This window comes from Aulonocara stuartgranti (assembly GCF_965226115.1).
Source record: "Aulonocara stuartgranti genome assembly, chromosome: 11".
In the NCBI taxonomy this organism is placed as follows: Eukaryota; Metazoa; Chordata; class Actinopteri; order Cichliformes; family Cichlidae; genus Aulonocara; species Aulonocara stuartgranti.
Genome location: NC_138947.1, coordinates 15,571,984 through 15,584,653, shown reverse-complemented (window position 1 = coordinate 15,584,653; position 12,670 = coordinate 15,571,984). Strand labels below are relative to the sequence as shown.

General features: G+C 41.7%; 1 protein-coding gene across 2 annotated transcripts in view; it reads right to left on the bottom strand.

Annotated features, from left to right (window-relative positions):
- LOC309717481 (nectin-2) overlaps positions 1-12,670 on the bottom strand; it is an 85,462-nt gene that overhangs the window by 40,073 nt on the left and 32,719 nt on the right. For both annotated transcript variants that reach the window (XM_082552094.1, XM_082552095.1), the window contains exons 4-6: positions 7,372-7,665; positions 7,115-7,232; positions 6,359-6,507 (exon numbers count right to left, since the gene is read on the bottom strand). In XM_082552094.1, the coding sequence (XP_082408220.1) occupies positions 6,359-6,507; positions 7,115-7,232; positions 7,372-7,665 (561 nt within the window). The remainder of the gene's footprint in view (positions 1-6,358; positions 6,508-7,114; positions 7,233-7,371; positions 7,666-12,670) is intronic.

Sequence of the window (12,670 nt, the reverse complement as noted above, 5' to 3'; positions counted from 1 at the left end):
GCATCAGTCTTATATGTGGGTCCATTTTTCCTCTGGCATTACACATACACAAGAAAAATAAGTCACTTTAGTTCATTTTAATATTGACAAAGGCTTTGTTAGAGTGCAAACTAGCTCAGGAGGCTATGACTGAAACTAGGGCTCTGCAATCAAACACACAGCATCCCTGTTTGTGCGTCTTTGTACAAAAAACTCCAGGGATAAGCAGTGCTGTCTAAATCAGGGTTGTAAAGAGGTCCCATGTGACTTGTCAGTACTCTTTTTCTGAACTTGTACTTTCTCCTCCCCTGATATTCCCCTTCAGTAATACTAGTGCTGTATTTTAAAGCAGGTATTTCAACGGCAACAAATTCAATTGCTTCTGCATGAAAGTCAGCTAACAGTTCAGACTGGGGCTGTGTATTAAATGAAATGCTTCCAGTGCCGATATCAAAGCTATTCTAATGTTCCAGTTCAGACAGTTATAAAGGAACGTGACTAAATGAAAACATTAAATTCAGGAAGTTCTAAAATCTTTTAGCTGATTGTGTCACGGGCACAGACTAGCCTAGACTAGTAACACTATTAACACAAGCAGGATGTTGCTGCTTTGTACGGGCTTCGGGGGTCATGAGTTCAGGGCTCTAAGTGCTTTCAGGGACTCTGACAACTCCCCACAAACACAACCTGTGACCGTTTTCCCATGTGCTGCAGTGTCATCTCTGACTCAGTGGGCAGCGAGAATAAAACCAGAATAATGTTTGCATTCGCTGTACGCCAAAGCTTTGGATAGAAGTGTTCTACAAACGTTAAAGGGAATATGCCGACGACATAACGAGTGGTATAACTCAGACAGGAATAACAAATTAGAAAGACAGCTTAGACTTTATTCCGTAAGCTGTTCCTGCAGCATGCCTTCTTGGAAGATATAAAAGTAAGCCTGCTTAAAGTAGGAACGGAAAATGATGTCTCAATATACATTATTCCTACTTTTACAGGGTTCAAAGCATTCACGTTCATGTCTCCGATTTCTTATTTATTGTACTCATTACTTCGTGATGCCTCAGAATGAAATTAAAGGCTTTCATGTTGCTCTTTCTGCAACAATGCGCTTTGTTGAAACATGATGTAATGGAATATAGGCTGTTTGTTATCTGTCACTCCAAAGTGCTACCGCTCCACTCAGGTTTGAGCGCATTAACTACAGAATAAAACCAAATAAATTGTGGTGAGAAAATGTATTTTTTAATTTCAGACTCTGGCAGAAAGTGATCAAGAGCCCTCGGTTAAGCCGAACATCCTCTCTTACCGCTCTTGCTTTCCTTTCCACACTCTGCACTTTCACCAGCTGCGGCAGAGGATTAACCGGTAGACGCTGCCGTTGAAATCCCTGCCTAAATTCGAAAGTAGCAAATCAGCTCGATTCTTATTGTCGGTTCCATTTGAAATCCAACAGAAGCCGGCCTCTCTTGTTAACTGTACAGAGAGCTGACAGTATTACTCGTGTAACACTGATTCGTGTCAAAAGAGAGAATGGTAGTCTACTGCTGTCTACACCTGTGCTTCACTCTTTTCTTCCTCTCCTCAGTTCTGCTACCATTTTCTCCATCTCTGCCTCCACTTCACTAGCTGTCTCCTGCACACGCTCCTTCAGCCCTCCAAATCCATTTTCCCTGTCCAATTTGCGTTTGTATTTCTGTCATGTGTTACTTCTCTGTGCTCTCCTCCTCTGTGCTTCACTTTCAACACATGCCTAGGGAAAGAATTAATAATGCGGGTACATTTTTCTTTCCTTTCGTACATCTTCTCACACTACTTTCCCCTTGCACACAGATCCCCCCCCCCCCCAAGCTGTGCTAAACATTCCCCTTCACACACACATGAGAGTGAGAGCTAGCCCTCGGTGTCCACTTGTAACAGGAACACAAGAAATGCATTATCACCTCCGACTCTGTGGAGCTCCACCACATGCTACGTGGTGAAAATCTCAGTGCCAAGTTTGGGCCCGATGCTGCCACACACTGCTGTCACATCAAAGGGAATTACGCTGAAAATCAAATGCAAATTCTCTCTGAATTCTACTCATCTAATTATATTTAATGCGTAACTCAAGTCAGTTCTTAAGAGTATTTTTTTTTCAAAGTCTGCGCTGGTAAATCCTTTTGTGGATAATACATCATGTTTTATTCTACCCTTCTGGAGACAACATTTAAAAGATTCACAAAAAGAGATGTAAAGGAGCCATCACAGACTCCAAGTGCAGACTCAGTCACAACCTAACAAAGCACCAGTGGAATTTGAGTGAGTGACGAGAGGACACCTCAAAGACATGCTGACGAATGAACCAGATGAAAAACTGCAATATGCATGCTGTGTAGATAATGTGGGGAGGAAACCAAACATGCAGTATGACCCCCCCCAACCAAAAAAAACAAAAAAAAAACAAAAAAAAAACCCCAAAAAAACCAAAAAAAAACAACAACATAAAACTCACACACACAGAGACACACAACATACTGTGGAAGCCAAAAAAACAGCATGGTCCTTATGAAGTCATGTCCAACACAACTGTACGCTCCAAGTGACCGCGAGTAATGAGAGAGATGGAGCAGAAGTAACGTTTGCTGCAGCCGTCCAAAAAACATGCATGGTCTCATTCACATACATACACACGTGCTCCATGGTCATCACTGCTCGGATGTTGTGCTGGGCTGCACCTAGAGCATCCCTTAGTAGTATTCTCTGTCAGTATGTTAAGTTATTGAACACAGCTGAGTGTGTCTGTGCGTGTGTGTGTCTCCAGAAATGTGTGTTTGTGTGTGCTAATTAGGGGTGGGAAGGGGGCCAGTTGCAGGCTGGAGGGAGACTTGGCTCCATCAGACCTGTTCTCTGGCTGTTTTCGCATGGCCGGAGACACACAACGACAGACGCAGACAGATACAGGCGTACACACACAGACACACTCACACACTCTACCCCACGGAGGAAAATAGCCAAGCCCCTTGCCCTTGAACTGTCTCCTTGGATGAGTCTGAAAATGGGAAAAATGCACCGAATTGGGAGGAAATCTCTTTTCCATTTAACTGAAGAGCCCTTCAGACCATGTGGGGGATTCAATCTAGAGCATTTAACTTTTTTGAGGTTCAGCTGAGCCACCCCTTTAAGGAATGATGAGGGAAAAAACCAAGAAAAAAAATGGATGGAATCTGGGTTAGCCACACAAGAACCCCCCCTGAGAGGAGCCCAGAACGGAGGGATGGAGGGAGGGATGGAGACTACTAAGCTGTGATTAAGGAAGAGCTACTGGTATTTAAGAGTTAAGCTTAGAGAGAGAAAGATAGCACAAGCATGAGATGGAGAGAAGGAAAATGCTGGGGGCAGGAGTCTCTTTTCTGAGCAAGAAGATCAGCGGCAGACTTGCGGAGGCTGAAAGACAACCTGAGAGAGATAAGGAGGATGAGGAGAGAGCATATGCTAACTGAGTGGATGAGAGATGCAATGAAAGAGCAAACTGCAGTGAAATAGATGGCATCGGAGAGATAAATCGAAAGAAATGCAAGAAGAGAGAAGGCTAGGATGTGTTTGCGTGCCTGTGTGACTAAGCAGCAGGATCGAAGATGAGAGGAGGAGAGGCAAGGAGAAGAGAGGACATCCATCCCTCTTGCTGCCTCCATGTGCACAGGACAAGACCGAGGGCAGAAGGCGCGAGTAAGCACACAGACACTAGTGTGTAAATTTGTGTGTGTCATGCAGCTGTGGGGTAAAGGGGAGTGGGGGGACCTGCTATGTAGCAGGTGCTGGCCATTTCACGCCTGTCGGCCCCTCTTAGCCCCGTTTGTCTACACACGTTCACATTAGCATCCACAGGTCTGAACTGCAATCCCATCTGAAGGCATTACACATCTTTCTTAGACTCCTTAATTTCTCTTTAATAGTACCGACCGTCTTTCTTTATGTGCACTTCTCTCCCTTTTTGCTATCTAGAAACTTCTTTTCCTTTGACACTTAATAGGTGACTAAACCAACAAGCAAGTGTTGGCAATTTTAGCTCGCGTCTTATCCTCCTTCTGTGCCAATGAGTAAGAGAAGAGTAGGATGGAAGGAGGAGGTGGTCGGTAGCAAGAGAATAAGACCAACTGTGGGAAGTTCAACGCGGGTAAGGAACAAGCAGACCCGAAAGAAAATGAAAGAAGAGAAAGAGGGAAGTGGGATGAAGAATGGGGGAGGAGTGAAAATGTAGGATAAAAGACAGAGCAGGAGAGGAACGGATGGTGGAATTGAGAAGAGAAGCAGCCAGGAGCTGAAGCAGCAAAGGGTGACTGATCCGCTCTGAGAGGCTTGGAGACGGACAGAAACACACGCTACGCTGAGAGATAGCGGAGGCCAATAGTGGTGGAGATAGGATGCAGCAGCACATGATTCCCATGAGTTTTAAATGCTGTCAGCATCGCTTTCTCTCTCTCCATTCCTCGTGCCCTTACTCTCTGCTTCTTTGACTGAGGATTGCATGCTGGCACTGATTTATCTTGGTGTGGCATGTTCCCCATCTTTGTAGTCTAAAAGCAGCAGCCTCTTTCTCCCTCTGCTCGCTGGATCTTTGTATCTCACTTGCTTGTGTCTTGTAATACACAGCAGGAGTTGGTGACATCCTTTTGTGCTACAGAAGCCATTTACACTACCTACTGTATGCAGCAGTACAGAATGGCCCCAGAGGAGTGGTGGTGACGCATGCTGTGGCACCATAAGGAGCCAAGGGACTTGACGAAAGATGTAGGGGGGAGTGAGAGAGAAACAAAAATGAAATCGGGAGAGACGGAGCAAGAGGACTAGAAGAAGCAAAAAAAAATAAAAAATAAAAAAATGTTGAAATGAGGCCATGGAGGAGCTGGGTGGCTCTTAAGATGTAGTCACTCTCTGCCCATCATGGAAAAGGTTTACCCCGATGTCAGCAGAAAATCACTTCCGGCTAAGTGCAGGCTGAAGAGTGAAGGAGGATGTATTTTGTATGAGGTGAAATACAGAAGTGAACACTGTTGAAAGGGGTGGCTAAAACTCTCAAACAGCAGCAATTGGACTGTATGACCTGCTCTGGAAGGTTCTCTCCAAGTGCTTACACCTGAATACATGCATGCATTTCACAACCTGCAAACATGTACCCACACACACCCAAAGTATTTTAGTTCATGCATCACTGCAGCCATACTGCAGACTATTCTAAAATCCACTATATTACAAAGTGAACCGTATCATTTTGAGCCAAATGTGTCACTTTATGTGTTGCTTGCTTTGCGTTAGTGTTTCCTGTTGTTACTGATGGCACAGAGTATGGCTGAGAAGCAAAAAAGAAAGAATAAGAAAAAGTAGAAGTGAAAATATCTATGGGAACCGTCTAGTTCGTGTGCAGCTCTCACAATATTGAACTACCATGAAAAACCTTCAGGGAGAAAAAAAAAAAAAAAAAAAAAAATGCAAATGCCAAAAGATGTACTAAGCAGCTGACAGACCTTGGGTATTGATAAAGCATGGAAACTTTGATAATAGAGTTTATTAAGCGCATGCAAAGATACACAAAAAACTAACACGCACTCTTAAAAGCAGAGAGGGGAAGGGTTTTATGACGTTGAAGAACAACAACAAGAAAGAAAAAAGAAAAAAAAAACCACATAAAAGGAATGCACATGCAAGCTCTGATCGCTCAGATTCCCTCCCACACACACACGCGCACTCACTCACACAGACACACACCATGGACTGAGCAGCTGGACCCCTTAGCCCTACACTAAACACCCAAGTTAGCCCTCAGCACAGAAAATGTGTCCGTTTGTGTGTGTGAATATGTGACATGTGAGGTGCATGTAAGGTGCATCCAAGGTGCATCCCTAGGGAAGACATGAGAGCAGAGGACACCAGGAAATGTGTAGCCTGTGTGATAAAAGTGCACTTTGTTCCAGTTCGCGGTTCAGATATAAATGTTTTTATGTACAAGCTAAGGGAAACGTTTACATGATGAATGAGACCCAAGTGAGTCCCAAGAGTGGGCTTTCTCACTTTACTTATGAAATGTTCACTGCTTTATTGATGCCTTTACTGTGTACAATTTATCAGCGTGCTGGGGCATTTGCAAGTTGCGCAAATTACCCTTCGTATTGGTTTTAATCCATTTAGAGCCACAGAAGGGTTGACTTGCAGTGACAGGAACAATCATAATGTTAATTCATTATGTCACAGGGAAGTGCACAAATGAGATTGTTTCCACTGAGAAACATCACACGATGCTGAAATATGATATTTAAAATGTTATCTAACTGAAATTGTAAAGGCCACTTAAGCAGGTGCCTAATTTTAGCATGCTGCGCTGATCTGTGACACTTAAACTCACCTCTGACCAGGATCCCAAACTGTTCTTTGGTCGTCCCGATTTGGTTGTTGACCTCACAGAAAAAAGTGGTGTTGACAGACTCGTCCACATTCTGTACCTTGAGCACATTTTCACTGACCTGCACTGCAGGTGGAAACTCTCCTGTCGTCCTAGAGGGACAAAAGTGCATATCGGTATGAGAAAGAAGAGAACAGGAAAAGAAAAATAGGACATTTGACACTGGGGACAGAGAGTCGGACATTTACAGAAACGTGCTGCGTTGTACTGTTTCGTCATATTAAGCTAATCTTGATCAGCAGCACAAAACCAATCAGTTTGCCACCCTTCCCTAAAAGGCAATCCATTATAACACACTGCTGGAGATACAATGGGGACAGCAGGAAAATCAGTGTTGCTGGATCCAATCCCAAAATCTCATTTCTTCTATTTTAAACTTCCAGACTTTTTTTTCCCCAGATTTTGTCACAGTTATGTTAATAGCTGATAATACAGAAAATGGAGACAGACGCACACTGTGTTTCTCATTATGCAAGGGTTAAATCTCAAGTCACAGAGTCCATTATGACAAATTATTTAACTATCTCCATAATCAGAGCACAGTTCTGTAGTTGCAATAATAAAAGCGCTAATTATAGCTCTGTGAGGACTGTGAAGCTGGTGATGAAGGGTAAGAAAGGGAAAATGTGACTAAAGAAAAATGGGAGAGACGGACAAAGAGATAAGACAATATAGATTTAAGGATGTGCCAATACTCACGACTTCCACTGGATAGTGGTTGGAGGGGGGTTTGCATTAGCCTTGCAGGTGAGCGCCACATTTGTGCGGCCGATGTACCAGTTGTTGTCATAACCTTCTATGGTTACCTGGGGAGCAACTGGGGGAAGAAAGAATGAATGGGAGGAGGAAATTTAATTTATTAATTTAAAAATAAAGAAAAACCCAATACAATGAGCTCAATTAATCGGGTTAGAATAATTGCTGATGGATGTATGTGCACTTGTGAGAGGTCTTACACTGAACTGCTAAATTCATCTTGAAGCTCTCTGGTTTGACCAGGGTCCTGTGTGATACGACACAGGTAATTTCTTTCCCGTTGTCGTTTGGCGTTGGGACCATGATGTACTCGCTGATCACCGTCAACGTGTTGTCAGTCCCCGGCTGCTGCTTCGTTGTGTAATTGCCATTGGCTGTAGTCACCCAGGAGATCTCGGCAGCGGGTTGGCCATTTGCTGACTTACAGCTTGCCACAGTGATTGGCTTAGTGCCAGCAACCACTGTTACAGGGGAGGCCGAGTTCTCGGGTTTAGCTGATGGATGGATGAACGACATGACGCAAGGGTGGAGAGTGGAGACAGGGGGAGACACAGAGTGGCAGAGAGAAGATTAAAGGATGTAGAGATAGATAAAATGGAAATAACACAGCTGAGGGAAAAGATATTGTGCACATTTATAAACAATCTGAGACACCAGCCGGGCAAAAGCAAATCTAAAACCCGATCTGAATGCGTCCTCTGTTGCCCTGCTCAGCCTCTCTCAGCACAGTAAACATTGAAGTAGGATCAAATATCTATTATGTTTATTTTATGACAGGATATATATTCTTACCACGGAGGAGTTGTCAGTGCACTTTGCTTTTTTCAAGCTTTTTGGAAATTAGTTTCTAAATGTATAACTTGTTTGAGAAATTTTACCAGCTCTGAGTAACTCAATACATGAAATTAGAGCTACGAGAATGTCATTTTCAACTCTTCACACATTTAAAATCAACGTGACCACATGGAATTGCCTGTTGTTGCCAATTCTCTACCACAGAATCATGTATACCTGCAGACAAACACAATAAATAACTATGTTGCTTATTTATCATTTGTTTTGTCCATAATACAGGTATGGGCAGAACTCCTTTGTTTTGTGAACATGTGTAAAGTGGCACTAAGGGGTCAAACGGACTGCAGCTTAAGAAAACACCAGAAATGATGCAAAAGTAAACAAAATTATAAAAAAAAAAAAATTTTAAAAAATTTAAAAATCTCACAAAACATAAAGCAAGTGTTTCGGGGGGAGGGGGGTTCATGACGGACCAACTGCGGGAGTGACATAAATCAAAACATGCAAAGGATTTTTCTGAGACACCCTGAAAAGAAGCGAAGTATTCATCGGTGATGTGACGGACAAAAGGATGGAAGGTAACGTGTTTTAATTATACTGAGTCATTTAATACTGTACATATGTTTGCTATTAGCGGTTTACTGTTAGCATGTTACTTCTGCAGCTATTCCATCACGTTCCATGTTTTTATTCAAATTCCATTGTGTTTTGTAGCTTGTGCATGTTTCCATTTGCGTTTTTTTTAAGTTGCATGTGGCCCATCATGCATGTGGGCATATAAGGAAGTTAGATTTGTAGTAGCGCTTATGGATATTTTCTAAAATGCAAACGTTCTGGCGACCAGCCCATGCCATACCTTGCCCTACTACATCTGGAAAATGCTCCAGACCACCCCCCATTACCCTGAAGTACACTGAAAATGGATGGATGGATGTTCTATCATACTTTACTGTTTTATGGTTTTTCCATTATGCTTACAGATAAGTTTCCCCTTTGCTTTCTTAATCTCCAAGCTTTTATAACAAAGCTGTGACACCATGAGTGCAATGGGTTCCCACACTGATTACAAGTCATGTTAACATATAGCCACATTAAAAGCAATTCTCTCGTCATTGTTAAAAACAAAAGCTATCTCATGATATACATCAAGATTGATTCACTGCTCAGGACCGTACTGAGATCAATTCCTTTCATCAAGGAAGCCAATCTCATTTCTAATAGTACTACTACTACTACTACTACTACTACATTAATCTAAGTCAGGTTTACTTCTTTTAAACAATTTATCCCACTTTTCTGTATAAATGTCTTGCTGTATAGCCTTTTGTTAAGTCTCACAGGGGAAAAATAGAAAGCATCACCAGCACCGATCCTCCAAGCATCAGTGATAACAGTGAGGTGAGGTATCTGTGTCGAGCCCAAAGGATACTAAATGAGAACACGTACCCCAGCCACAGCCTGTTCACCCTGCTTTCCATCTGGCAAGCGATACAGACACATTTGTTTCCTGTTTCTTTCCTTAGGCTGCAAGACTAAATTCTGAATTCATCCTCTGCACTTCAAGTCAAATAATAGACTTTATTTTTATGACTTACGGTCATAAGAACATTGAATTTTGCTCTAGTAGTCGTGCAATAAGAATGAATTCTAAATTTAAGCACAAATTCCTCCCTACTGAGAAGACATTAAGATCTTTTATTTGTATTAAGATAAATGTGTTTACTTTTAGTCTGCTCACACTAGTTTTGAGAAAAGTTTTTTTTAAGACTAGAAATGTGGCTTTTCTAAAAGCTTGATTTAGAAATTGTCGAATTGAAACTCTTCTGCTGACAGATCATTTCGTTTACTTTAAGTAATCTTTTCCCCATTTTATTCCTTTTTTTGGTTATTGATAGCTTGAGTTTTTTGGAGTGTGTACACTCAATCTTTTGCTCCCAAGAGTTAACATTGATAAACAATTACCAGCACCAGTGCAAACACATCCAAACCCTAAATCTACTGTCACTCTCCCTCCAAACCTTAAATCCATCTGTCCCCTCTCTATTCCTATCACACACCACTGATGCACAATTTCCCTGACTGGCCAAATGCATTTCCATATACAATTTCTACATCACTACATGATCCGAGTTATCCTCACCTCCATCTTCTCTACCCTCTTCTTAATTGCCCTCTCTGATACTAGTGTGGGATCAGAGGAAAGCAGGCAGGACAGGAGCTGACAGTAGGCATGACAAGTAGCTAGATCAATATACTGCCTAGGGGGAAGCATGGGGGCATGATGCTTTGGAGAGAGGGGAGCAGGGCAGAGGCACTGGTGCTGGGCCAAAGTTAGACCAATGGTTCCATTGCATTAACAAAACACAATTGATCTGACAATACCACTTATAATAGCAATTAAGCCCAGCTGCATATGCTTTTAACCTATATACTACCTTTGGGGGAAGGTTTGAGCTGGAGGAAAGCAGACAGAGTAAGAGGGAAGATCCTTTGCATTCATACAGTTTGCAAGTTACATATGCATGTAGGGCTGTGCGATATGACAAAAATCTCATATCCCGATATAAGAATTCTATCTCCAATAACGATATAAATCACAAAAATGTAACATTTTCTGTAAATTCTGTGAATCTCGACTTGCGGGAAGCGTTTCCAGCTGTGCGTCATGTAGCTGGAGTCCAGTGTTTTAACCGATCTATGAAACGATAAATTTTTAGACATGAGTTGTAAAGGCCGCCGTTTTCTTTGTGAGTATTTATTACACAGCGTGCTGCGGGGAACAGCCTGTTCTAACGTTTGAGTCTAAGGTTTATTTTTTAGCACCTGGCGGCTCTTTTTTAACTTCTCATCCGTAAATAATCTGCTCTGTCACGTGATTCAGTTTATTTTGAAAAGCCTCAACAGGATCTTGAGCTTTATTGTGAAAGGTTTATGTGGAACATAAACAAGCGGATGGTTTTACCGTCGTTGTTGCTAACCACAACGCATAAAAACAGGCGCTTGTCCGTCTGTAGTGTGGTTATATAAAATATAAGCGAAAGAGAGAACTTTAAGAAATTAATATAGCCACTACAGTGACCATCAAAACGATGAAAAAAATATTGCCGTAAAGAGTTTATTTTGCGACAGCACGAAACAAACGATAGCGTAAAATGAAACGATAGACGTTTTTATATCGTCATCTGATATATATCGTTAAATCGAACAGCCATATATACATGGGTTCCTGACAAACAGATGAGCGACAAATTTAAGGAAAAGAAAAACACACTGGCTTTAATTTGCCTTGCAAAGACACAATGAGTCTCTAGAAACTTTGGCAAAACATGAAAGTAGGTTTTTGGTTGGAAAAGCCAATTTAACTGACAGTGAAACACAGTTGGGCAATTCCACTTTTTATAAATGGCTTGACTACTCAATTAATTCATGGTGTGAAAGTCTGTGAAAAAACCTCAAGCTTCAAATCTTTCAGAGGAAATTGTGCTGGGTTCCTGTGCACCTGACAAAAAGCCGCTGGGGGAAGGTTTGAAAAATGCTTGTTGTTGAGTGGTATCCTGGTGTAATACATTTAACAGGAAACATTCAAGTCCTTGGGAGACAAAAAGCTGCAATGGCTTTGAACCCAGGAGTGCATGTTGGCAAACAGCAACGAATGCAACAAGCTGGGAAGTTACCCCTTGACAAATAGAGCTGTAAAAGCCACGACTCAGCGTGATGCACAACACACAGGGTTCAGGATCTCTTAAAAATGAGTTTGTAGGGTTTCAGGAAGTCAATCCCAGAGTAGGGTAGCGCTGGTGTTGCAGATGTTTAACACTCGTGTTCACGCTAGAAGCTTTTTAGGTTCAGTAGTGCAAGAAATTTAACTAAAGATTTAAAAAAAAATGCAAAAAAAAAAAAAATCTTGGATAAAGAAATCATTTTTGTAGTTTTGCTTCTGTGCACCACAGAGAGGTTTTAAAAATCAAACAATCAAGATGTGATTGAAGTGCAGACTTTCAGCTTTAATTCAAGGGGTTTCACAAAAGTATTGCAATGACTGTTTATAAACTAAAGACACTGTTATGCCCAGCCCCCATTTTCAGAGGATGAAAAAATAAATAATAGGACATTTTAAACATGGGGATTGCTTCATAATATGATGAAAATCTTTCGTAGTCAATGACTGCCCCAGGTCTAGCGCTCATTAGAGTTTTATACTTAACTAAAAAGCTGCTCTGTTGGGTGAGCTCAGGTGACTGACTTAGCTATTGAAGAAAATCCCATTTCCTTGCCTTGAGAAACTCTTAGGTTGCTTTTACAGTACGCTTTGGGGCATTATCCATTTGGATTGTGAAGCGCTGTCTGATCAGTTTTGCAGCGTTTGGATGAATATGAGCAGAGAGTATAGCCCCGTACTCTTCACAGTTTCTGCCATAATATTGTCTCCACTATGTTGAACAGATAATATGGTATCAGATCACAAGTTGTTTCTCTCCTCCTCTGCACTTTTCTCTTCCTATCATTTTAGCACAACTTCATCTTGGTTTTATTCTCACAAATAATCTTTTCAGGTCTGTGTTGGCTCTTTTTCTGACCAAGTCTAATCTGTTCTTCTTGTCTAAAGTGTAACCAGTGGTTTGCCCATTTCTGTAAACTCAGTATTTTCATTTATAAAGAGATTTTTGCGCTTCACAGCATGCACACACAAAAAGACAATGATAT